At 42.0% G+C, this 27,788-nt stretch overlaps 1 protein-coding gene and 1 non-coding gene across 5 annotated transcripts in view; both read right to left on the bottom strand.

Annotated features, from left to right (window-relative positions):
• Positions 1–27,788, bottom strand: part of DHTKD1 (dehydrogenase E1 and transketolase domain containing 1) — a 61,807-nt gene that overhangs the window by 30,715 nt on the left and 3,304 nt on the right. For 2 of the 4 annotated variants that reach the window (XR_006603345.1, XM_045069105.1), the window contains exons 2-7: positions 15,599–15,754; positions 10,050–10,261; positions 9,024–9,218; positions 6,641–6,910; positions 2,475–2,646; positions 1,261–1,459 (exon numbers count right to left, since the gene is read on the bottom strand). Coding sequence is in view for 3 of the 4 variants with exons in the window: in XM_045069105.1 (XP_044925040.1) it covers positions 1,261–1,459; positions 2,475–2,646; positions 6,641–6,910; positions 9,024–9,218; positions 10,050–10,261; positions 15,599–15,754 (1,204 nt within the window). In the remaining variant the exon portion in view is untranslated. Of the gene's footprint in view, positions 1–1,260; positions 1,460–2,474; positions 2,647–6,640; positions 6,911–9,023; positions 9,219–10,049; positions 10,262–15,598; positions 15,755–20,697; positions 21,854–27,788 lie in introns of those variants that run through there. The other 2 variants (XM_045069106.1, XM_004774899.3) reach the window with 2 other exon arrangements.
• LOC123388858 lies at positions 14,125–14,232 on the bottom strand. Its single transcript, XR_006603380.1, has one exon. It is a non-coding gene; the product is annotated as a U6 spliceosomal RNA (small nuclear RNA).

Here is a 27,788-nt window from a genome sequence, read left to right as displayed (position 1 = left end):
AGACTCTTAATGTTAGGAAACAAACTGAGGGTTGCTGGAGGGAAGGTGGGTGGGGAGATGGGCTGACTGGGTGATGGACATTGGGGAGGGTATGTGTTGTGATAAGCACTCTGTATTGTGTAAGGCTGATGAATCAGACCTGTACTCCGAAACAAATAATACATTGTATGTTGATTTAAGAAAAATGTAGCATGAGGGGCACCTGGTTGTCTCAGTGGGTTAAGCCTCTGTCTTCAGCTCAGGTCATGATCTCAGGGTCCTGGGATTGAGCCCTGCATTGGACTCTCTGCTCAGCAGGAAGCCTGCTTCCCCCTCTCTCTCTGCCTGCCTCTCTGCCTGCTTGTGCTCTGTCAAATAAATAAATAAAATCTTTAAAAATAAATGTAGCATGAGCCAATGTGTAATTAAAAATTTCTTAGCAGTCACATTAGAAAAGGTTAAAAAAAACAGGTAGAATTAATTTTCATAACAAATTTATTTAACTCAATATGTGTAAGATATGGTCACTTTAATACTTTATCAACATAATAAAAAGTATTGAGATAGTTCTTGACAGATAAAGTCTTTGGAACCTGGTGTGTATATCACACTTACAGCCCCTCTCCAGCAGGACCGGCCACATTTCAAGTGTTCAAAAGCCACATATGATAGTGGCCTCCATACTGGACAGCACAGTTCCCAAGATTCCTTACAACTGTGATGTTACCTCTTGCCGAGGCACCAAGTGAATCACGGAGGACTGGTTTCTGGTCCTGTCAATGGCATACTGTGGGCTCTGCCCAAGTCCTCCTACTTGTTTCCCATCTGCCAAGTGGTGTTGGTAAATTGCCTTTGTTTATTCATCAAGCAAATGAGTAGAGTTTGGGGCGCCTGGGTGGCTCAGTGGGTTAAGCCGCTGCCTTCGGCTCAGGTCATGATCCCAGGGTCCTGGGATCGAGCCCCGCATCGGGCTCTCTGCTCAGCAGGGAGCCTGCTTCCTCCTCTCTCTCTGCCTGCCTCTCTGCCTGCTTGTGATCTCTGTCAAATAAATAAATAAAATCTTTAAAAAAAAAATGAGTAGAGTTTGAAGAATATGGGGACCTTTCCTGAGACCCACAGAATGACCACCCCAGTTTGCTCAGGACTGTCCCAGCTTTAGCACCGAAAGTTGTGTGCGTCAGGCAACCCATGGAGCTCGTCACCCTACTTCAGAGCATCAAATAAAAATAATGTGAGCCCTATGGGGGCGAGGGGATCTTCCACAAAGGTTTATAAATGTACCTGATGATCTTGTACATGACCGGGTTGGTGAAGAAGGGCTCATCCAGCTCGTTGTGGCCCCACTGCCTGTAGCATAACAAATCAACAATCACATCCTTCCGGAAATGGCGCTGGTATTCAAAAGCCAGTTGTGCAGCACGGACCACTTCCTCCGGGCTATCTCCATTGACGTGGATGATGGCGCAGCCCACAAGCTTTCCTGAGGCAGAGGAGACAGATGAAACCAGCTAGCTATCCCATACGACATTAGCCCACCTCCAACTCCTGTTACCTGTGTGGGGAGGCAGCCCACATACTAAGAGGTAGCTTGGCTGGGTGGTTAAGAAGCCATACTTCGGAGCCTAGCTGAGAGGAAAGAGGTCATGTCCCAGCTCTGTGACTTACTCTGTGACCTCAGTAAAGTTATGAATCTCAGTTTTCTTACCTGTAGAACTGAGATAATAGCTTCTACCTCTTAGCAATGTTGGAAACATTACATGAGCTAACAAAGAGAAGTCCTACAATATGTTTCTGGTATCTCTATCAAACTAACCACAAAAAATTCACATAGATAGGGATCTCTGGCTGGCTCAGTCACAGCAGCAAGGGACTCGATCGTGGGGTCGTGAGTTCAAGCTTCACATCAGGTCTAGAGATTACTTAAAAATAAATTATCTTTAAAAGAAAATTCACACAGATAGCCCCAAAAGGCATCCAGGCCGGGGTCTAGGTGCAAAAATGGAAGAGTTCCTACCATCTTACAGTTTACTCTGTGAACTGGGTAATGGGTTAAAAAAAAAAAAAAGCCCTTTCTCTTCATACTGCCTGATTTCTGGGATAAAAATGAGCCAACTTGGCTTCCTCACATCTGACTCCTAACCAAGACCACTTAGCCAAATTCACTGGTTGAACCTATTCTTCTTGACGAGGGCTTTGGGTACCCCAGGTCTGAATCCCCTAAAGACAAGTACCCTGGTGTTGTGCCATTGATCCCTGGCTTTCACCACATCATTCAACTGGATTCTTGGACAATCTGAGATGGCAGCCTCTCAGTTCCACTCTTGTCTTATTTCCCTGGATTCAAAGATCACACTCAGACTTTTCAAGGAATGTTAGTAACACTGTTGGTGACTACTGAGCCCATCTGATCCAAATTTAAAATGGGATAACCAGAGAGGCTCACTCTTCTAAGCCAACTAGATGTTTCTCTAGGGCTGCCTCCCTGTGTCACATACCGATGTCACTGCAGTATAAGGAAGATCTTCCTCTTTCTGCAGGAGTGGTGTAACCCAGCTGGTTATTGACAATCAGATGGACACTCCCACCTATTCTGAAATGTGGGAGACTAGACAATGTAAATGTTTCAGGAACAATCCCCTGACCACAGAAAGATGCATCACCGTGAACCTAAATCATGGAGGAGAAAATGAGAAAATGAACATAAGGGGTGTAGAAATTTATGTTTCCAATTTGGAATAAATTGTTTTCAAATAATAACGAATAAAAACAACAATGCTCTCTCTCACTGGTCCCCTGCCTTCCCAAAACTCTGCTGGTTCTGTACAGGATTTTCTAGAAGGGTTACCTGATCTCAAGCAGGTTTCAAAGCCCTTTTCCTCTTGTGACCACCACCGGCCAATCCATTCTACCCACCACCACATTATCATTCACACGCATCATTTCTAATATACCCATCAACATTCTAGAACAAACAACAGCACCACAGAAGGAAGGGGGCTATTGGAGGTACAGGAGGAAAATCAGCCTAGCACAGTTTTCAGGAAAAAAGACTGCAAGACATGAGGAACGGTACACAGTTTTGAACCCTCTTTCTTCCCCAATCATCCTACATCTAAAGCGAGTCTGTGTGCACCTTGCATCTCCTGGTCCCCATTGGGTATACTGGCCACCCCTGGGAACATAAAGAAGGGTGATCTGACTGCAAAGACAGGAGGCAGGCGGGACAGTCTCTCACAGGTGAGTGAAAGGATGCTTTAAGGAACCAACAAAATACTACCACACAACATCTGAAATGTGCTATTCTTCCAAACCATTTGAAGTCTGTTAGATCACAATATCACCACAAAACCTGATGGATGGAAAGCAATAGAGGAAAAGGGAAATCTCTTTTAGAAATGTTGAATGCAAATAATAAGGGAATTGTAGATCTTAGAAGATCTTAGAAGATATGAATTCTATTGACTTCAGGCTAAAAGGAGATTACCTGTCAAATCAACATGTTATACCCCTTAAATTTATGTAATGTTATTATCAAATATATTGCAGTAAAAAATAAATTAAACAAAAGGCTAATATCAAAATAATGGATTAAAGAATAAAATGATCTCAGATGCCCTAAGAACATGACCATTGCAATTCCAACAATAACAGAAGTAAAAGACCTAACTATGTGTGAAGGAAGAATACTTGGAAGTAGATTTTTTTTAAAGGACATTGAAAATGTCCTTAAGATAGTCACTTTTTTAATGTAAATAGAATACTATGGCAAAGAAAGGAAGTACTGCTTTGCAGAAGTGACATTTCCAGGCTACACCTTCCCTTGGCTAGGGACTATATGGATGACCTCCATTTTGGAGTATCTATATCTAGTAATAACATACCCTTACATTATCTCCACAGCATTAACCCATTCAAGGTAGGGGGAGGAGGGGTTGCAGATAAGAAGAAAGACACTACTGTCCTTTTTACAGATGAGTAAACCAAGGTTCACCAAGAGTCTATATTTCACATTGGAGTAGACACTGGGCCTTCTATGGTACCTCTGGTTTTTTTTCTATGTATTTCTCCACCCCTCCAAGCCCTTCTCCTGGATCAAGGAACTTAACTATGTACATGATGTCATTTAATTCTCAGAACACTATGAAGAATGTAGTACACTCCCATTTAGCTATCAGCTTCAAAGACCCTAAATAACAGAATTAAGCACACCAAGCCAGAAAGCAGCAAAGGCAGGATTTGATCTCCAGTCTTCTTGGTTCCACAGTCTTTGTCTTTTCTGTACCACGTTACACTGTAAGGTCCGACTCTTAGCCACCAGGTCCAAGAGCTCTGGGCATCTGAACACTCCTCCTTGATGATGGAATTTCTGGGGGATATCGGTATAAGTGGAGTTCAGTAAAGCAAGGAAGAGGGAGGATGTGTGCCTCTTCTGCTCCTTTCCAAAATGTTACAGGAGAGGCATTGTTAAGAACATACCATCTGGGGGGTGACTGGATGGCCCAGTCGGTTAAGCATCTGACTCTTGATTTCGGCTCAGGTCATGATCTCAGGGTTGTGGAATGAAGCCCTGCATCAGGCTCCATGCCCAGTGCTGAGGGCCCACCCTGCTTCAGATTTTCTCTCTTGCCTCCCTTTCTGTTCCTTCCTGCCCCCCACCTCTCTCTCCCTCTCTAAAAAAAAGAACATAACATCTGGTGTCAACCATTCTCAAATAAAAATTTCTCAGAAAAAGAACATAACATCTGCTCATAACTTGCATCGTTTTATCATGGTCTTTGGATTCTTGGCACTAAAGCACACATGTGCCATTTGCTAATTTTATTTTCTTCTTAAATCAGAAGAGAACCCCCTCCACTATGCCCCATAAAGCTTTTTGGGAATAAGGGTCCATAAGTACTAACAAATGCTGGGTGAGGTGGGAGCTGCCCAGGCCAGGGGGTTAGACACAGGGCCATGGGTTAGACACATGACTGGGGGTTAGACACATGGCCAAGGGGTCAGAAACATGGCCAGGGGTTAGACACATGGCCAAGGGGTTAGAAACTTGGCCAGGGGTTAGACATACAGCCATCATAAAGGACAATCTACCTTCACCAGGTTCAGGACCCAGATAAAGAGAAGACAGGCAGAAAAAGTAGCATCCAGAATCTCACCTACCAGAATTTTATAGGCTCCAAATTTAGAGTTCTCAGAAGAAGTTAGAACTGTGTCCTTGAACAAGGCAAAACATGTACAGACACAGCAGGGCAAAATAATTTCGGAACACAAAATAGACAAAAGAGGGCAGTTAGTTGCTCAGCACTTTAAAGAGAACGGCACTTTCACCTCTTACTTTGGAAGTCCATGCAAAGACCTACTTCATGCACTGGGTAAACGTGAATGACAGAAATACTTTAGAGTATCATGAATTAAGTCAATTGACAGGTAAAGAAAATGATTAACAATGTAACATTTCCATTTCAAAATACCATACTGTAGTCAAATGCAATGCTGCCTACCCCCAATTTACTTACTACAAGTTTCTGGCTCATGAAAATTAATATGAGATAATAAGATACAGTTGGTATTCATTTACATAGCCAAATATTCTCCTGCCTTATAGTTTGTTTTTTTTTTAAGATTTTATCTATTTATAAGCAGAACCTGTTGATTCTTTTCAAAGTTTTTTTTTTTAAGATTTTATTTATTTATAATCTTCTGCCTTATAGATTTACCTATGCTTGTGGGGTTTAAAGACTCAGTGACTAATGCCCAAAAGTAATTATTTCCCAGTAGTTAAAGGTTCATATTTAAATGAATACTCATAGGAAAAAAAATGTGACCCAGAGTCCAAATCTCTAGGCTGTCGGGTTACAAAAAACTGGTGGTTGGAGTGGATAAAGGAAGTAAGAGCCACACTAATGATCAGTACTGGTTGCCTTAGTGCCAAAGACCTTTATTTTATTTTATTAGTATTTTTTTTAAGCAGGCTCCACAGCCAGCATGTAGCCCAACGTAGGGCTTGAACTTAAAGCCCTGAGATCAAGACCTGAGCTGGAAAAAAGACTCAGGTGCTTCACTGACTGAGCCACCTAGGTGCCCCAAGACCTTTACTGTGAAACAAGCAAGACTTGTTAGATATATGGAGACCACGTAGTTTCCTAAAAGTAATAAAATATGTCCTCTGAAAAGCATCAGGGATACCACTCAATACTCCCTTAAATAACACACACAACTCAAGAAAGGAAAACACAAGACACACCATAAGAGACTCTTAAGCATAGGAAAGAAACTGAGGGTTGCTGGGGGAATGGGGGAACTGGGTGATGGACATTCAGGAGGGCATGAGATGTGATGAGCACTGGGTATTATACGAGAATGATGAATCACAGACCTATATCTCTGAAACCAATAATATATCATATATTAATTAAATGAATTTAAATTTTAAAAAATGTTTAAAGTGGTTCTTCAAAAAAAAAAAAAAAGAGTGAAACCTGAGTCTAAAGTCAGTTGCCTTGAGACTGGACCTCATATCTGCTATTAATTTTAAAAACAAGCCCCGAATCTTCTTTTCCCAAAATTTCATCTTTTCTCAATTTCATCTTGAATATCTACCATCTCCCTTTCCCTCCTCCTGGTCTCCCCAGCCTCCTGCCTCACTTCGTGAAGCTACAAGTACCTGTAAGCAAATGACTTTGTCCCCAGGCTGAGCAGAACTATCTGGAGAGTAGTCCCCATCCTGTCTAGATTGCTGCCTTCCACGAGTCTTCCCCACAGCCACGGGGTTGACTGCTTCCAGGTGCGATGGGTTAGGCAGCATGGTCACGTGGAGGGGATGGTGCGCGCCGAAATCTAGATCAACCGAGGAGGTCAAGTGAGACAGGACATCTCCAGTGGCTGAAACATTTTCTGGAAATTCACTTAAGCCTCTCATTTTACGGAACATCAGCTGTTATGAAAAAATAGAGAAGAAAAAATGTCTTTTATCACAATGGAGACCAGAGAAGAGGTGGTTAGTTTAAATCATACAATTAAAAAAACTTTACACTGATGCTTGTCTAACTGTGATCACCATGCATTAAAAAAGAAAGGCACAAACTTCTAACTGCTCAAATGCCCAGAATTATTTGGAGATCTTCACCATCACATGAAATACCAACACTCTGAGAAGAATCTAACATGACTATTAGACATGTAGATAGTAAAGTACTAAACTGTTAGTTATCTCTGCCTTGCAATATGCAAAATAATTTTTCTTAAATACACCTGTTAGAATATATTCTCCGAAAGAACTTTTTATGAATCTTGTTAAAGGTAGACAGGAAAGGGTACCTGGGTGGCTCAGTCGGTTAAGCATCTGCCTTCGGCTTAGGTCAAGATCCCAGAGTCCTGGGATGGAGCCCCATGTCAGGCTCCCTGCTCAAATGGAGAGCCTGCTTCTCCCTCTGTCTCTGCTCCTCCCCACCATTCATGCTCTTTCTCTCTCTCTCTCTCTCTCTCTCTCAATTAAATACATAAAATCTTTTTAAAAAGGGGGGGGTAGACAGGAAAATGATAGAACAGAACTTAATCCCATTTAGACACAGGATGGCATCCATGATTAGCTCAAGTCATGCCTAAAAAGTTCGACTGTCTAATTCTCAAAGGACTTCACTTCATTTTCCCAGTCTACCTCGAGATAAGCATTACTACCCACTTGAAAAATGCACAAGCAAGAGAAATTTACTAATTTAAAGGTCTTTAGTTAGTAAGTAAGAAAAATCAGGTCTCAAACCAAGGTAGTTACCAAAAACAGCACGTTGTCCTCATTTACCCAAATGGTTTGAATGACCCCAAAGCTTCTTACTGATCAATGGATAAACAGGAGCACACATCCTTACACAGTATGGGTATATCCATGTTTCTCACAAATATGATCATTTGTAATTCAGCACTTTTCAGATGTGTTTTTGTCTGTGATGCTTTAAGAACACAATTTCTCATTTAGGGATTTCTGCCTGTGTTTCAGCACATGCCTCCATCTGTCAATCACTTTTTTTTTTTTTAAGATTTTATTTATTTATTTGACAGAGATCACAAGTAGGCAGGGAGGCAGGCAGGGAGAGAGAGGGGGAAGCAGGCTCCCCGCTGAGCAGAGAGCCTGAGTGGGGCTTGATCCCAGGACCCTGAGATCATGACCTGAGCTGAAGGCAGAGGCTTTAACCCACTGAGCCACCCAGGCACCCCTGTCAATCACTTTATTTTGTTTAGTCTGCTTTTTCGAAAGTATTTGTCTTTTAAGAGCTGACTATCAATCTCCTAGCATCAGAAAAACTGAGGTTGAGTAGTAGTGGTAAAGCTTAGCCCCCAGACATACCGTCATGTGTACCTTCTAGTGGTGTAAGGGTAATGCATCCTTCCATAGGCTCTATTCACTCCATTAACTCTCACAGTCCCTTTAACACTTACAATTACTTTTAATCTCCTGACCAAGATCAGTAGTGAGGTTTATCCACACACAGCAGCCACGATCTGGTTAAATTGCAAGTCACCCTGATGTTCTCGGACCTAAAATCTACAGCCCTAACTCTCCAGTCTTTTGAGAGACTAACAGAGCCGCTGAGTTGGACAGAACAGGAACACCAAGATCCAATTACCTATAAAACCTCTCAGGTGGTGGTCTCCAAGGATAACAATGTGTTATTAGTTTTATAGAGGATGTTCAGTATAAATTCTGCACATCAGGGGAAAGTAAAATGGACTTCTTGGAAGGTAAAATTATAAGCAATCACACAGATCTTAATGTTTGGATAATTTCTATTACATTAGGAAAGCATGCTTCAAAGAACAGAAATTATCTATTCATGTCATCCTTGAGAAAACAAACTAACCTTTACCTTCCCTGAGAGAGAAAGAATCCATGTAAGAAGACAAAGAAAACCAACTCAAATACCAGATCTATCCATCAACTCATTAAGCTATCCCCTGGGCCAATGGCGCAGAGCTTTACTGGGTTTCTAAGGAATGATTATTGTCGGCTCTATTCTGTTGCAATCAGTTGTGCACCACAGAAAGTATCTTACCTCCGGAGGGAACTGCAGAAGGCCTGTTAATAAATTAAGCCTCCCTCTGTGGGGCATGCCAATAATCACATCCGTGATCCCACTGTAGGCTGCCATTTTCAGCAACTCGTGGAAAAAGCCCATCATGCTCTCTGCTCCTTCGCCCCCATACCGCTTCACTGTGGCAAACTTGGTGGCCAAAAAGTGGTCAAACTCCTGTGGAACATCACGTCAAACACATTTGTTGTGGGAAGAGAGCCAGCTACTCAGGTCCAAGTCAGACACGTTTCTGTGTGTTGTGGGGAGACCCTATGCTAGTTTAAGAAGGCGCAGCAGTGCCCCTTCATGACATACTCTGGAGACAGATGTGACTAGCTCAGGGCATGGCAGGAACGCCTGGCCAAGGACACCAGGCAGCAGTGGGAAGGCAGAGAAAATAATACGAGTGGTAGAATAACTTAGCCCCAGAGGAAGCCTCTTAGAATGTATTCTTCCAGGAAAAAGGAGAAAAAAAAAAAAAAAAAGAATGTGTTCTGAAGCAAGGGCTGGGCCTTTCATTCTGCCCCTCCTAGCCCCTGAGCTTTAGTAGAGGCCTCTACAGTACTCTTCCCTCAAGGCTGCAAACCACCCAACTATCCAAATTACTGGGAACAGTTTTCTTGTCCTCTTGATATGCCAGCCAGAGCCTGATCCAAGCCCTGACAGATTCAATTTCATTAATTTGTACCAAGAGCTTTCGTGCATAGCTTTCTTTGATTGCTTGAGGTCATATGGAGAGAAGAGCTTAAGGATTTTGCAGTCTTTTAGAGAGTGAATAGGCAAATATATAAAAAGTATTTTGACTCTGAGGAGAACCAACAGCTCTGGTGTTTGGCAATCTAGCTTTTTCTACTTAGAATAAAGTAGCACATGTTATACTGTCTGTTGTGTTGAGACAATGGGATTAATGGGGTAAATAAATGCTTTAATTCCCTTTCTTCAATATTTATGCATCTTTGTAGGAAATGAGCCATGCTATTCCATTGATATTCACTGGCACTTTTATACCTGGGATTCTAGCATTAGTTTTGACAGATGTTTTCGCTCTTCTGTGCTAAAGGACTCTTTCTTCAGTTCCTCAAACCGCTTGGCAAACCAGTCTTTCTCCTCCTGGCTCTGAAGTTGGGAGGTTTCAATAGAAATTTGCCCACAGTAGATTTGGTTGAGATAAGCCAGTACTTCCTCAAGAGAGGCCTCCTCCTTCCCCATGTTTAATAATCCTACAAAATGGAATCAAAGGGATCATTTCAAAAAGCAATCAACCACGTAATTACAGAACATACAAAATATTTCAGTTCAGAGTATTTTGTTCGGATTGATGATGATAACCCATCATCAATGGCTATCTAGATTTTTCTAAAGGCAAAACTAAAACGATGACCAAAGGCCATAAAGTAGTCATACTAGGAGAGGGAATATAAATCTCTGCTTTATGCTAAATTTTGATTGTATAACTCCAAACTAAAAATTGAAACCTGACATTCATCTGCTTTATAGCTACAAATCAATGTCCTACCTTTATCTAAAATATCTTCCCAAATGTTCAAGTCTTATTAATACCTATAAAGTAGTATCTACCATTGAGCAGCTGGTCTTAATGTGAATTAATATTGATAGCAAGGCAATATTTTCAGGTCAAGGGAAATCTACCCAACTCTCAGTCAAAAAAAAAGGGAAGGTTTGTAATATATCAATAGCTCAGCACAAATCAATTATCCATCATTTGCCTGAACCTACAACTTGAGTTTAACAAACCAACACTTACTTTTTTATTGCTTATGGTTTCTTACAATAAACTTTGATACTGACTGATCATTCAACTTACAGAAATTGCTTTGTGTTCCTTAGCTTCTCTGCTTCACATTTTAACCTATAAAATGGGAGCAGTCAAAGCACGTCAGCGGGGAATTTTTAAGATTAAATGAGATAGGAAATAACACAATGTCCACTGATGAGATAAACCAAATGTGATGCAGCCTTTGGATGGAGTATTATTTAGCCACATAAAGGAATGAAGTACTATGTTACAACATGGATGAAACTTGGAAACATTATGCTACAGGGAAAAAAGCCAGACACAAAAGGCCTCATAGTGTGACTTTATTTATACAAAATGTCAAGAATAGGCAAGTCTATAGAAATAGAAAGTAGAGTAGTGGTTGCCAGGGGCTGGGGAGAGGGCAAAATGGGGAGTAACTGCTAACTAGGCACAAAATTTCTTTTTGGGGCGATAAAAATGTTCTGGAACTATCTTGATGGTTGCACAACATTGTGGATGTACCAAGTGTTGTTGAATTGTATACTTTTAAATGGGTCAAGTGATGGAGCACTCAGTTTGCTCAGTGGGTAGAGCATGACTCTTGATCTAGGGGTTGTAAATTTGAGTCCCACGTTGACTGTAGAAATTACTCAAAATAAAATTTTTTAAAATGGTTAAAGTGGCGGGGCGCCTGGGTGGCTCAGTTGGTTAAGCCGCTGCCTTCGGCTCGGGTCATGATCTCAGGGTCCTGGGATCGAGTCCCGCATCGGGCTCTCTGCTCGGCAGGGAGCCTGCTTCCCTCTCTCTCTCTCTGCCTGCCTCTCTGCCTACTTGTGATCTCTCTCTGTCAAATAAATAAATAAAATCTTTAAAAAAAAAAAAAAAAAAAAAAAAATAAAATAAAATGGTTAAAGTGGCAAAAGTTATGTGTACCTTACCCCAATAAAAATTTTTAAAAAACTAAAATCATTAAATGTGATAATGCAGAAAAGCATGCAGCTTAAAAAATGGCTTTGGGGGGACGCCTGGGTGGCTCAGTTGGTTAGGCAGCTGCCTTCGGCTCAGGTCATGATCCCAGCGTCCTGGGATCGAGTCCCGCATCGGGCTCCTTGCTCCGCAGGGAGCCTGCTTCTCCCTCTGACTCTGCCTTCCACTCTGTCTGCCTGTGCTCGCTCTCGCTCGCTCTCTCTCTGACAAATAAATAAAAAATAAAATCTAAAAAAAAAAAAATGGCTTTGGGTTTCTCTCATTTTCTGCTCTTCTTATTAACTACATGTATTTCAAATATGCAGACCCATGTCTCTAAAAGAAGAGATATAAAAATATGTGGCTATAGATAAGCATAGATTCATCCATCTGATGAGTGAGTTTGGAGAACCTACTATATACCAGAAGCCATATTGGCACTGAGTGTTCAAACATGGCTGAGAGGGAGCCTGGCTAGCTTAAGCAGGAGAACATGCAACTCTTGATCTCAAGGGTGTGGGTTCAAGCCCCACAATGGGCCTGGAGCTTACTTAAGGAGGGGGAAAAAGGTTTTTTCCCTAAATGAAATTTAAGCCTTATAGAGAAAAATTTATAAACAAGTAATGATAACACTATGTCATATCAACAAGTGGTTTCTCCTAGTAACAAGACTGTACCTTCTGTTAAGTAACTTCATATTTCTGGTTACTGCTGAATGGAGGGCTCAAGAATATTTTTTAGGGAGCTTTGTTCTGAAGTCAAATAAAGTTTTTTACCAGTTTTGGTAATTGTGCTATTGTTGAGAGTTGCCCACAGTACTATGAGAGCACAGGTGATGGAATACTGAACACTACCTTGGCAAGCTCTGGGCAGGTCTGCCTCACAGAGCAGGCAGTGCTTACTGAATGCTTAAAAATGACCAGGAATGTCCTAGGTTGATGAGGTAGAGACCTACGGGAACTCCATGCAAAGTCATGGACATATGAGTAGACACAGTATCAGGGATCTGTTAGAAGACTCAGCAAGAATAAGACACTAAAACAGTTAGCTTTTCCACTCCTGAAGGGCCATTTATATTATGATAGGAGCATGGATTTTGTCTCAGAGACCCCCCAACTGAGAATTACCTAGCTGAGTCTAGTCAAATTCTAGAACTACATGGTAATGAAATTGTTGTGCCCTAAAAGTCACTACATTTTGGAGTGGTTTATTACCAGAACATTACTAACTGAAGCATAGACCAGAATTTGACATTGGCCAAGATTAACTTTAAAAAAATGACACGAGAGTGTGCTACTCTCATTCTCAGGGTTGGGAGTTCGAGCCCCACATTGGGTGTAGAGATAACTTAAAAATAAAATCTTTAAAAATAATAGATAAAGCAATGACATGGATGGAACTAGAGGGTATTATATTAAGCAAAATAAGTCAATCAGAGAAAGACAATTATCATATGATCTCCCTGATATGTGGAATTTGAGAAAGAAGGCAGAGGATCATGGGGGAAGAGAGGAAAAACTGAAAACTGAAATGGGACAAAACCAGAGAGGGAGACAAACCGTAAGAGACTTTTAATCTTGGGAAACAAACTGAAGGTTGCTGGAGTGGTGGGGGTGGGAGGGATGGGGTGGGTAAGTGATAGACACTGGGGAGGGTATGTGCTATGGTAAGTGCTATATAGTGTGTAAGACTGATGAATCACAGACCTGTGCCCTGAAACAAACAATATATCATATATTAATAAATATATATCTAATAATAATAAAAATATAAATATAAAATATAAAATAAAATAAAAATATGACATGACATGAGCCCAGGATCCTGACGGGTTATCCATTCCCAACTGGGCAAGGAAAAAGGCCAGAAAAAGTTCAGGCTACAGAAATGGAAGGTGACGTGGGTTGTCACCTCACCTCTGCCATTTTTTCACTACTGGCTACTTAAGTTCTCTGAGTGTCTCTTTTCCTAACCATAAAGTAAAGACGGCAGTAACTTCTTTAGAGAGGATGAGAATTAACTGACATAATGGATATAAAGTGTCTGGCACATAATGGGAGTCTGACTTTTTTTTATTATTATTTCAGGGCTTGTAATTTTTTATTCATTTTTAAAGTGATTTGTTTTCTTTTCTGGAAAGAGCACTGACCATAAGATCTGTTTTCTTACCAAAGTTTTAAGTATACAATACAGTATTGTTAACTATAGGCCCTGTGTTGTATAGAAGATCTCCAGAACTTATTATTTTTCATAACTGAAACTTTATACCTTTTAACCCACACCTTCCCTTTTCCACCTCTCCCCAAACCCTGGGAACCATCATTCTACTAGGAGTCTATTTTATTTTGTTATTTTCCTTAAATATTGGAAGGCTTCATGAATTTGCATGCTCTCCTTGTGCAGGGACCCAGCTAATCCTCTCTGTATCATTACAATTTATTTATTTATTTATTTATTTATTTAAAAGATTTTATTTATTTATTTGACAGAGAGAAATCACAAGTAGATGGAGAGGCAGGCAGAGAGAGAGAGGGAAGCAGGCTCCCTGGCGAGCAGAGAGCCCGATGTGGGACTCGATCCCAGGACCCTGAGATCATGACCCAAGCCGAAGGCAGCGGCTTAACCCACTGAGCCACCCAGGAGCCCTGTATCATTACAATTTAAATATCTGCTGCTGAAGCTAGCACGAGTTTGACTATTTTAGATTCCTCATATAGTGGGATCATGTAGTATCTATCCTTCAATGACTTGTTTTATTCCACTTAGTCTAATCCCCTCAAGGTTCATCAATGTTGTCACAAATGGCAGGATTTCCTTCTTTTTAAGGAGGAATAATCTTCCATTTTGTGCATATACTGCACTATTTTTTTTTTAAGTTGGCTCTACACCCAACGTGGGGCTTGAACTCACATCTCCAAGAGAAGAGTTGTATGCTCTGCCACCTGAGCCAGCCAGGTGCTCCTCCACTGCATTTCTTTTTTTTTTTTTTTTTTTTTTTAAAGATTTTATTTATTTATTTGACAGAGAGAGATCACAAGTAGGCAGAGAGGCAGGCAGAGAGAGAGAGAGGGGAAGCAGGCTCCCTGCTGAGCAGAGAGCCCGATGCAGGGCTCGATCCCAGGACCCTGAGATCATGACCCGAGCTGAAGGCAGAGGCTTAACCCACTGAGCCACCCAGGTGCCCTCTCCACTGCATTTCTTTATTCATTCAGCCACTGATGGACATTTCGGTGGTTTCCATATTTTGGCTATTCTAATAATGCCACAATAAACATGAGAATACAGATAACTCTTCAAGATCCTGATTTCAAGTCCTCTGGATAAACACTCAGAAGTGGGATTATCGAATCATAGGGTAACTCTACTTTTAGTTTTTCAAGGAACCTTTACATTGTTTTCCACAGTAGCTGTACCTACCTGCATTCCCACCAACAGTACCCAAGAGTTTCCTTTTCTCCACATCCTTAAGAACACTTATTATTGTGTGTCTTTATTAAATAGCCATTCTAATAAGCATGAGCTGATACTATCTCATTGTATTTGTATTTCCCTAATGATGACTGATGCTGAATACCTTCCCATCTACCTGTTGGCTACTTATATGTCTTCTTTGGTGAGTATGTTTTTAAACTCAGAGGAAATGGGCCCAATGGAAAGACTATTCTAGAACCTCCAGAGAGGTTCTCATAGACAGGGCTTGAACATGCTCCTCACTGTCGACTGGAAGCCGCAGCTCCAGGGGGCATGTGTATTCTCCAAGAACCAAGAAAGGAGCCCTCCCACCTGTTGGCAGTGAGTTGACACATGGAGGTCTAGTGTCAATGGGCTTTACCTGTGGTATTAAAAGGTCCCTGAAGGGTCTGTACAAGAGCTTGGATCTCAGGCACATTCTCCTGCAAGGCTTGTCCACTGAAGAGGGGGTTGATTTTGGCAGCTTTATGACCATGTTCACAGTATACTGTCACCAATCTGGCAAGACCATGATCAACTGATTCAAGGGGGAAAGAAAACAGTACAAACAATTTAGGAAATCCCCACAAACCAAAAAAAAAAATCAGTTTTTTTCAAAGAAGTCCTTGCTGGCTTAGACTTTTTTTTTTTTTAAGATTTTATTTGTTTATTTGACAGAAATCACAAGCAGGCAGAGAGGCAGGCAGAGAGAGAGGAGGGGAACAGGCCCCCCCGCTGCTGAGCAGAGAGCCCGATGTGGGGCTCCATCCCAGGACCCTGGGATCATGACCTGAGCCGAAGGCAGAGGCCCAACCCACTGAGCCACCTAGGCGCCCCTGGCTTAGACTTTATAAATGTGTTGCTCCTACCACTACATCTCAGGATTAAAGACTACAGAATCCAGGAAAACACACTTATCTCCTTAAATTTATCTCGTGTGTGCTCGCTTCGGCAGCACATATACTTAAATTTATCTTGTGAGTGCTAAAGCCACTAGTGGAAAAGAGAGAGAACTGAGTGCACATATGTACAAACAACTATGCCTGTCTGTAGATCGTAAAAGGAAACACCCCATATTGAAAAGAATTGTTAAAATGCTGAAATTCTGGATAATTACAATTCTTTTACTTATTATTTGAGATTTTTAAGTATTTGGCATACGGCGCCCAGGTGGCTTAGTCATTAAGTGTCTGCCTTCAGCTTAGGTCATGATTCTGGGGGGTCCTGGGATCAAGCCCCACATCAGGCTCCCTGCTCAGTGGGAAGCCTGCTTCTCCCTTTCCCACGCCCCCTGCTTGTATTCCCTCTTGCTTTTTTCTCTGTCAAATAAATAAATAAAAATCTTTAAAAATTTTTTTGACATAAAAAGGGACACCTGGGTGGCTCAGTCAGTTAAGCATCTGCCTTCGGCTCAGTCAGTGATCTCAGGGTCCTGGGATGAGTACAGCATCAGGCTCTCTGCTCGGTGGAGAACCTGCTTCTTCCTCTCCCGCCACCTGCCATTCCCCCTGCTTGTGCACTCATACTCTCTCACTCTCTCTCTTGTTCTCTCTCTGGCAAATAAATAAACAAAATCTTTAAAACTATGTATTTGACATTTAAAAAAAGAAATGGAACTACAAAATCAATGTTACATTTCTTTCTCTATTTCTAAAAGGCTCTTGGTACAGTTATTTCATAGACTCATGAACTCTTACTAGATCTAGAAAAAAATCTTTAAAATTATTGTCACTCACACAATTTAAAAAAAAAACCCTTTATAAAGCTCTAAATGAGTGGTTCCTTAGTCTCTGCTTGGAAGAGAGGCATTCTCTCTCAATGAATTCAATCGGTGATTTTCTATTGAGCCAAAAACTGCTTTTCTTCCCCTTTTCCACCTAAAAGTTCTTCCCAAATTTGAAGAAAAAAAAAATCCTACATGCCCACATTCAGTTCACCTTCAGTTCATCAAGGCAGCCTTACAAACTGAGCGCAAATCCCTAAAGATGAGCAGATCTACTCTTTTTTTTTTTTAAAGATTTTATTTATTTATTTGTCAGAGAGACAGCGAGCGAGAGTGAGCATAGGCAGACAGAGTGGAAGGCAGAGTCAGAGGGAGAAGCAGGCTCCCTGCGGAGCAAGGAGCCCGATGTGGGACTCGATCCCAGGACGCTGGGATCATGACCTGAGCCGAAGGCAGCTGCTTAACCAACTGAGCCACCCAGGCGTCCCAGCAGATCTACTCTTAAGGGCACACATTTTCTGAGCATTTTTTTTCAGTTTGTGTTTTTCTTCTTAGAACCCAGAGAAAATTGTTAGCATATTTTGAAACATATTTTGAAACATCTAGTGACTATTTCATTAACCTTTATTGTCATGTAGTGAGCTACACATGTTGCTTGGGTTTGTAGTCAGAGAACTGCAAAATGTACCTCCTGCTACAGGCTCACAGGAAAGAACAGAGATGAAATGAACATGTAAAAGACATGTTTGCACTAAAACAACAGTTAGGAGATTCCATACTATGTCTAATAAATTAGTAAAGGAATTAAACAATCCCAGAAATGAATTGATTTCAGTCTGGAGGGTAGCTACATGAATTGCTGTAGGGATCTACCCTGAACCCTACTGAAGTTCTCAATTGATGTTACAACGTAGGAAACCTTCAGATCCATGGCTAAAATCCAGATAGACCATGTCTAAAGCATTGTTCCCATTGGCCACGCCTTAAAAACACCATTCTGGGGCACCTCGGTGGCTCTGTGCATTAAGCCTCTGCCTTCAGCTCAGGTCATGATCTCAAGGTTCTGGGATCGAGACCCACCTCGGGCTCTCTGCTCAGCAGGGAGCCTGCTTCCCCCTCTCTGTCTGCCTGCCTCTCTGCCTACTTGTGATCTCTGTCAAATAAATAAATAAAATCTTAAAAAAAAAATTCTTCCTTCCTGCCCGAAGAAAACAAAACAAAACAAAACACAACAAAAAAGCCCACATTCTTCCCTGGGCTTCTGTGGCATTGCAAGATTCCAGCTTTCCTCCCTGCTCACCGGCTACTCAACCTCAGTCATTTTGGGGGAGCTCCTTCTTTGCCCATCTCTATAATATTAGTGCTCTGCAAGTCTGCTCTGAGCAGGGTGATCTCCTGCACTTTCTGCAGCTTCTAGTAATGTACAAAAAACTACATCTCTATCGGGACAAGTCCAGTAGTAAATATGTGGGGTTATCATCACCAAATCAGTAGCCGCGTTGAAAACATTCTCTTAGCGAACCTAGGTCACCTGCCGGAGGTCAATGTTCCGATTTCTAACTGCTCGCCAGGCTTTTCATGCTACTCTACAGCTGGGGCGTGGTGTTGGCACAAGAACATGCAGACACTGCGTTTCTGGCAGAGCCAAAGAGATCCCCTCCCCTCCGCACCTCTACACTTATCCTACATCCACCTCCGGAATCTGTTTTCTCTCAAACCCTCCTACCATTGTTCTGGTTTCTTCTGGGGACCCAATCCCGTATCCCTTCCCTCTGCCTCCCAGATCTTTCCATTGTGACCTCTGGAATTCTGCTCCATGGATTAACAAACCTCTCTGCATTCTTACCCTCTTCTTTAAACATTCCTTATACCCCTGTCCTAACTGGAACCTGCTTCCCCCCACCAGAGGACAGGGGGAGGTGAAGTTACTCATCCCACATCCACCCCTCAGGTATTGAAGGTGGGAGTCAAAGCCTCCTTGTGCGTCAAGGACAATCCCCTATCCTTATTACATTCCCGAACTGTTAGGGTTCTAACTCTGCAAACCCCCAGTCCTTTGAGGGACACGCCATAGTATTTTCAACTAATCTCCATTTGCTAATAGCCATTACAAAACAATGTTATAGGAGAAGCTTAAGGGAAAAGTGTCAGTACATGTAGATAAAAAAGACTATAAACTATATATAGCATGAGCCTGCTCTTCATTAAAATGTGTACAGTACATAATGCATATTTCAGCATGTAGTTTATAGTCTATATAGCATAATATAGTATCAATATATTTCACATATATGTATGTGTGTATACATATTTCATATATGTCAAGGAAATGGACCAAAAATTTAGGGATTATCCTATATTAAAATTCCTGATTTTTGGTTTCTCCTTATCATATTTGCTGAGTTTTCCACAATGAACATGTATAGAGCTCTTTAAATTGTACCCATTTAACTGACTTGTTGCCTCTTGTACTCTGAAAGCTTTTTTTTTTTTAAGGCTTTATTTATTTTGACAGAGACAGAGAGAGAGAGAGCACAAGCAGGGGAGAGCAGCAGGCAGAGAGAGAAGAAGTAGGTTCTCCGCTGAGCAGGGAGCTGGATGTGGGGCTTGATCCCAGGACCCTGAGACCATAACCAGAGCCGAAGGCAGACACTTAACTGACCAAGCCAGCCAGGCGCCCCTGAAAGCTTTTGATAAGGAGGTTTTCTCCAGCGCGCCTGGCACACCTGTCCCCACCCATGTACTTCATGCTTGTATGAATTGGTTCTATTTGTTCCTATGGCTGTTGCTTTGGGCAAAAGTAAAATATTAGGGGGAAAAATCATAAAAATCTAGACAGACATTGTATTCAGATTACTTCCATAAGTGCTCTTAATTTTAAAGATTTGCAAATATAAAAACAAAAATAAACATACTTGTTAAAATACTTAAAACATCTCTCCTTTCTTTATCATACTCCTTGCATTAATAACCTTTTTTGAAATTAACTTACATGAAATTAACAGGTTCTAGCTTCAAATGCACTGGATAAAAGTGTTTCACCTGTATTATTTTTGTAGCAAATGAGAGCATGGCAACTGAATACATATATTTCTCATAAAAATAACTTCCTAGCACTGTACAAATAAACCAAGAGATTACTGTAAAAGAAATAAATGTCTTTATGTTAGGCAAAGAACTTAGTCCTCAGGATATCTATAGAAGTTCAGAAGAATGTAATTTGATGTTTAAATCCTCAAGAAGCCAGAGAGAAGAGGGAAAACAAGAGCACATATACACAACACCTCTTCAAAACGAAAGGGAAGATATTGAAGGCAGGTTTCTGGCTCAAGAGACTGGCACACAGTAGATGCTCAAAAAACATTTGTTATGAACTGAATGAAGTCCTAAGAGTCAGCATATCATAAAAGTCACAGAACCCTTGGGATAGAAGTTTTCCGGAGCTTTCAACCTAGAACTGCTGTGGATCCTTATTCCTTACTTCGAGGCCCTCTTTTCTGAGAACTGCATCCCCCCATTTCAGGAAGTGGGTTCCTGAGGCCAAGTCTACCTCATGCCCTTCTGTCTCCCAACCAATTAACAGATTCCCGGGACACCATAGTTGGGTGGGTCCAATTTAATCTTTCCAGGATTTATGATTTGGGATTGGAAGATACGGGTGGTTCACTAGGCCTGTTTGTGCAAACAACATGGTTTATGCTGAATACTTGCTTTCCTTCTGGAAGTCTGGAATCTGAGCACATGCAGAGGATGCTTACATGAACATCTGCCAATAAAAACCCCGGGTGCCGAGTTTCTGATAGACTTCCAGGTTAGCTACGTCACACGTCTATTACTGTGTGGTCAAAGAGGTGTGCATTCTGCATCACCCCTCATGGGGGAGAGAGCATCAGAAAGCCTACATTATGATCCCACTGTGTATCCTTATTACATCACTGTGATAAACTGAGCCGAGAGTAGAACTATTAGGCTGAATGCCCTAAGTCTTTCTGGTGAATCTCTAAATGTGGGGGTGGTCTCAAGGACACCCAACACGCAATATGGGTGGCAAAGGAGCGAGTACACTAACAGGTGTGCCTTGTAGGCCCACCCACAGCCTTTGCCAATTATCCCAAAGTTAGTTCTGGTCTTCTTCCTCCCCACCCCCAACAGAGTCTTGGTTACTACACATACCCTTTGGTTCTGGGAGATACCCTTGTATCTTTCAAATAAAGTCCCCTCTTTGGGTTAGATAGCCACAACTGGTTTCTGTTGATTGGGACCAAAAGAACCTTAGCTAACAGGGGTGTGAAAAAAAGAATAATGACAGGGATATCTACATCAATGACTTTATTCTCCCCCATAAGCAAGCACAGTGGGGGCGCTAAAGAGTTTGATTTTCAGGAAGAAAGGGTTCATATTAACCATCATGAAGTACACAGGCAGATAAACTAAACTTAGTCCTTAACCTTAAAGTCAGTAGAGTTCTTTCTCATCATCTGGTCATAAATAGCCTCCCCCAAAATATCTAGATCAGATCCAATAATCTTCTTCCACTCAAGGCAGCATATGCTTATAGCAAGTGGGAACGTTGGATAAAATGACTGAAGACTCCAAGAAAGAGAATTTCGTAACTGGAGTCCCTCTGAACCCCAGGAAAATGCGATGGCTGCCTCCCAGATTCAGCTCAGGAACGTTGTAGATAACCACATTAAAACCACAAGTACCAGAATATTGTATTCTCTACAGCAAACTCTGACTGGTCTGCAACTGAGTTCATTTTATACCATCCTCTCTCGTTCCATCTCAAACACAATATGTTTATTAGATAAATTTATTTTGCCATATATTTCGTTCTTAAAAGGAAATAAAAAAACAGATTAAACAAAAAACCCTTGTTCTGGTCCTTCCTGTTTTTCTCCCAATCCTTTCCTAAAGTAAGGGTCACTGACTGATAGTAAATGGTAGTAAAAAATAACTTAAAAAAAAAAGATTTTATTTATTTATTTGATAGAGAGTGTACACACATATACATACAGGGGTGTGCACATGTGCGCACAGGTAGGGGGAGGGGTAGAGGAGGAAGAGAAGGAGACTCCTTGCCTACCAGGGAAGTCTGATATGGGGCTTAATCCCAGGACCCTGGGTTCATGACCTGAGGTGAAGGCAGATGCTTACCCGACTGAGCCACACAGGCATCCCAAGAATTAACTTTTGCTACACATCGTGTTCAGTGTTTCACACACAGCATCTTACCTAACTCTTACAACCCTGAAATAGGTATCCTTAGCTGCAGAAGAGTAAACTGAGGCTCAAAGAGGTTAAGTGACTTGCAGAATGTCACACAAAAAGTAGAATTCGAACCCAAGCATATTTGACTTCTACCCAGTCTTTTATCCATTATACTACAACAAAAAGTGAAAAGGGAAGTCCAGAGCCTACAGCGAGGGGGATGAGAGAACTGGACATCATTGAGACATTAAAAAAAAAAAAAAAGTAAAAGAGCTAATGCCATTAGCCTTTTTTGGTCTGCATTTCTTACTCCAGAATTATGGAGAATTTTAAAACTCTCTAATGCAATAAGATTTTCTTCAACTGCTTTTCCCATAACTCCAGTAAAGGCTCCCATTATTTCTAATATGCAACATACTCACAACCTCACTCCAACTATTAAAGCTCACTGCCAAAGTCAGTAACCACTCAATGCTGTTTGGAATCCTAAGGCTCCCATCTTCTGCTTGTTCCTAAATTCCTCCATTTTTTGTAATCCAAACCTTCCATCATTAAATTTATACTCATGAATCAGCACTCTTCCATTTTCAACTGGGATTGTTGTTCAATAAATTAAAGCTTACCCAAACTGAGGTTTACAGAGGTTAAAGTACAAGCTGTTACTAAGAGCCAGATACAAAGAACACTCACCACAGGTCAAATTTTAACTGGTGAAACCACTGCCATCTAAGAGGTTACTAGAAGCAAATTCAATACCTCCTTAAAGCCTCCATGTAATAGAAGTCTTAGCAAATGATGCAGTCATCCTACGCAGGCACGGATTTTCAGCCAGGATAAATATTTGAAGAAAGAAGGCTGATGACAGAAGGGCAAAGAGGAAAAAGGAGGCGCCCTAACTTTGGTCATACCTCCTCCCATTTCACTACGTCACCTTTGACTTCAGGAGGGCCTTTCCCTTTGATTAAGTCTGTCAACACCAAAAAGTTGTGTACATGATCCACCAACTCAATCCTTCCTCTCAACCAAGATGGTACCTTTTAAGACAACTGGCAGGCATTAAGCACTCCTGTTCTAATTCATAGAACTGACCATGAGCACACACTTAAATGGAACTTAAGAAAAAACACAGCAAGTCTTCATTGTGCTCATCAGTCAAAAAGAAATTATTACTTTTTCTAAAACATAGTAATATCATCTATTACCCAATGTATACAGTGCTTCCTTTCTTGATACTTGGTGTGATGGGGGTACATGCAAAATTCAAATGCACTAAATATTACAAATAAATTGCACATACAGAATCGTATTTCCATTTCTCCATAGGATTTTATCATTTAATAAGTATTCAGTGAACTGTGGAGCTGAGATAAGGTAAGATAAGGTCTTCACCAGGCAGGATCTTACAATGTGAGAGGATGGTCCCTACACAAATACACACGGTCATAAAATGTTCTGTAGAGTTCAAGAGGTCCCATACTGAGAGCTGAAGGAGCTCAGATTAGGACAGGCTGGAGTTGTATAGACAGATGTCACAGAGGAGATGTGAATGGAGATGGTAAGAAGTGGAAAGGCATACAGGATAAGAGCTAGAACATGGGAAATTCATGTTGGAGAAAGGTAAGAAAGAAGGGAGAAGGGCACTGAGTATCTAGCAAAAGAATCTGTATTTTACTCTGAGAGGCAAAGTAGAGCCTTTGGACATCTGAGTTTAGAAAATGACTTGGGTGCCTGCGTGGCTCAGTCATTGGGTGTCTACCTTCGGCTCGGATCATGACCCCAGGGTCCTGGGGTCAAGCCCTGCATGGGGCTCCCCGCTCAATGGGAAGCCTGCTTCTCCTTCTCCCAATCCCCCTGCTGTGTTCCCTCTCTCATTGTATCTCTCTCTAACAAATAAATAAATAAAGCCCTTTTAAAAAAAGAAAAGAAAATGACTCAATGAAACCAACGTTTCAGAAAGATTGGACTAAGCCGGACAGGAACTAGGCTATACATTTTAATACCAGTGAGGCCTACCAGTTTTATCTTTTTGAAGTCATGCATCTCTTTGAGAATTCAATGAAAGCTACAGGCTCTTTGCCTAAAAATAGACACACACAGAGTCATGCAAAGTCTACAGACCCTCTGAAACTTTTTCGTAGAGATCCACAGGCCTTGGATAAGATGACCTGAATTAACTATTTTTGTGCAGCAGATGAGAATTAAAGGCCTGGACTAGGATCCCAATAGTGAAAATAGAAAGAAGGCAAGGCTTTAGGAAACACAGTGCTCAAAATCTGATATTAAGGGGCGCCAGGGTGGCTCAGTGGGTTGGGCCGCTGCCTTCGGCTCAGGTCATGATCTGAGGGTCCTGGGATCAAGCCCCGCGTCGGGCTCTCTGCGCAGCGGGGAGCCTGCTTCCTCCTCTCTCTCTCTGCTTGCCTCTCTGCCTACTTATGATCTCTCTCTGTCTAATAAATAAATAAAATCTTTAAAAAAAAATCTGATATTAAGTATGAGCTGAAAAAGTTGAAATTGGGTTGCTTGCCCTGGATTTTTATAATTCGTGTGTAGCAGAGACTCCCACAACTCCCGACATCCATTTTCCCTTCTCTTTCATAGTAATACATAATCGAACATACAGCTTCCCAGAGCAAAGATATATGTCCCTGCCTCCAAGGCAGCCAGCTGGCCACGTAACTAAGTTCTGACAAGAACCCTGCTGGCCAGACTGTGGATGCAATGGTTACCCATCCTGGACCAGAGTGGAGAGCAGTACCCACAGGATGATGAAGAAACAACACAGAAGGAGCCTAAATCCCCTAGGGCTTTGCAGAGCAGAACTGTCATACCAGCTCGGACCTCGACTCATCTTACTTAAATCACTGTTATTCCATGGGGCGCCTGGGTGGCTCAGTGGATTAAGCCGCTGCCTTCGGCTCAGGTCATGATCTCAGTGTCCTGGGATGGAGCCCTGCATCGGGCTCTCTGCTCAGCAGGGAGCCTGCTTCCCCCTCTGTCTCTGCCTGCCTCTCTGCCTACTTGTGATCTCTCTCTCTCTGTCAAAAAAAAAAAAAAAAAAAAAAAAAAAATCACTGTTATTCCAGGTCTCTGACACAGCCCCTGAACTTACCCTATCTAATATACAATCTGGTACCCAAGGTGGGTTGCTATCATAACAGAGCCCAAAATACACATGACATTGGCTTAGCAGTCTGGCAGTAGGTGCCAAGGACTAGATCTTTCAGACTAGAAAGCTAATGGGCACTGTGCTATGCTGCCTGAAAAAACACGTGGAAAACTGTCACCTGTGATATCCTGCAGGCAGACTTATGTCCACAGGGCTGTAGCTTAGTAGTGTGTGATCACTGTTTCTTTTCACTTTCAGGAAAGCCCTGGGAGAAAGATGAGGTCGAGCGGGATCAAACAAGAAGAGATGGAAGGAAATTCAGCTCTGCTAATGGGAGGACTCTATACCTGGAAGGCAGATCCTGGCAAGTTTGGAGAATTAGAAGCACTCAGAAAAGGTGGTTCAGGGTGGGGCAAGAGAAGTGGGGGCACCTGAGTGGCTCAGTCAGTTAACCGAGGGTCTGCCTTTGGTTCAGGCCACGATCCTGGGGTCTTTGGATGGAGCCCCATGTGGGGCTCCCTGCTAAGTGGGAAGTCTGCCTCTCCCTCGGCTCCTCCTCCCACCCCCCCAACCCCTTGTTCTCTCTCTCTCTCTCTCTCAAATAAACAAATAAAAATCTTAAAAACAAAACAAAACAAAAAACCAGAAAGAAAGGAAAGTGAAGAAAAGGTGTTTCAGAAGAGGCTGCCTTAGCAGGAGGTAAAAAACAGACAAACCCTCCATCAAGTACCTTCTAGAAAGCATTTATTATGAGACAGTGGGAGCCAGCTAAGCCTACAAGGTCCAATAAAGGGCGTTGCTTTCCGCTACTATTTTTAGATGGTCTCAAGGTAAGCACCATTAAGTTTAGGGAGCTAAGTAGGTAGGGCACAGAAGCAGTAAATAAAAAACCAGAGGTTTCAAGCTTAAAAAATAGATCTAGATAAGATCTTTGACTGAAGGCAATTTGCTCATGGAATGACCACAGGCAAAAAGACTGCAGACCTATGACTGTTCTAAAAGAACTGTACTGTTGAGTACCTGAGTGGCTTATGAGCAACTGGCTCTTGATCCCTGCTCAGGTCATGATCTCAGGGTCCTGGGAGGAAATCCTGCATAGGCTCCTCCTCTCCCTCTGACCACCCCCCCCTCACATAAACAAATGAACTTTAAAAAAAGAAAGAAAGAAGGAAAGAAAAAGAAAGAAGGAAAGAAAGAAAGAAAGAAAGAAAGGGAGAAAAAGAAAGAAAACTACTGCCAACAAATTCCGATTCTGGTCATAAAAAACACCTGTAATTGATGACCCACTAAAGCAATTCTCAGGCTCCTAACCTTACCAAAATAAAGTAGGCTGTGTGGGGCGCCTGGGTGGCTCGGTGGGTTAAGCCGCTGCCTTCGGCTCAGGTCATGATCTCAGGGTCCTGGGATCCAGTCCCCCGCATCGGCTCTCTGCTCAGCAGGGAGCCTGCTTCCTCCTCTCTCTCTCTGCCTGCCTCTCTGCCTATTTGTGATCTCTCTCTGTCAAATAAATAAAATCTTAAAAAAAAAAAAAAAAAGTAGGCTGTGGAAGGTCTGCAGCCCCCAAGGAGGGCACACCCCCGCCGCCCATGTCGGAGACTTCCACAGAAGACAACGGGTGAAAGAGAGAAGGCGAAGCCAGGGGAATGTAGGGAACTTACTACACAGCCACATCCGAGAGCTTTTATCATTCCTCTCCAACAGGATTTGATAACTGGTTTGAATAGGGCCCTTTGTTGTTCCTCATTCTTTCCTTTTCCAGATGAGAGTTTTCTTTGTATACTGGATGTGTCAGTATGGGGTGTGTGGCAGTTCATAAAACTCCAGAGCAGAAGCCACCATCAGCCCGGACAGGGAGGGCTGTACATTCTCTGGAGATAAGGGACTTTGAGATGGATTCAAGGACGGAACAGAGGGGAAAGGAGGTGGACACATTCTTTGTATGGGAAGAAAAGCTTGGGAGTGCAGTGATTACTAAGTATTTTTCAATATTTTCTCCACAGAATTTTTAGTTGGTACTTGGCCAACCTGAATAAAAATTATGCTTTCCAGGAACGCCTGGGTGGCTCAGTTGGTTAAGTGCCTGTGTTCTCGAAGGTCATGATTCCATGGTTCTAGGACTGAGTCCTGCATGGGTTATCCTGCTCAGCAGGGAGCCTGATTTTCCCTCTACCTGCTGCTCCCGTGCTTGCCTGCTTGTGATGTTTTGTTTTGTTTTTTTTTTTCCTCTCTCTCTCTCTCTGACAAATAAATTAAATCTAAAAACAACAACAAAATCGGGAAGAAGAAAAAAAAAGGATGCCTCAGAGGCTCAGTCAGTTAAGCATCTGCCTTTGGCTCAGGTCATGATCCCAGGATCCTGGGATCAAGTCCCACTTCAGACTCCTTGCTCAGTGGAGAGCCTGTTTCTCCCTCTGCCTGTTCTACCTGCTGCTCCCCTTAGTTGTGCTCACTCTCGCTCTCTCTGTCTCTGACAAATAAATTTTTTTTTAAAAACTGTGCTTTCCAAAAAAAATTACGCTTTTCAGTCTCCTT

This window comes from Mustela putorius, unplaced genomic scaffold (genome assembly GCF_011764305.1).
Source record: "Mustela putorius furo isolate JIRA1106 unplaced genomic scaffold, ASM1176430v1.1 tig00003913_pilon_pilon_pilon, whole genome shotgun sequence".
Classification (NCBI taxonomy): Eukaryota; Metazoa; Chordata; class Mammalia; order Carnivora; family Mustelidae; genus Mustela; species Mustela putorius.
The sequence above is the reverse complement of the archived record's forward strand: the minus strand, read 5'-3'. Positions and strand labels throughout refer to the sequence as shown.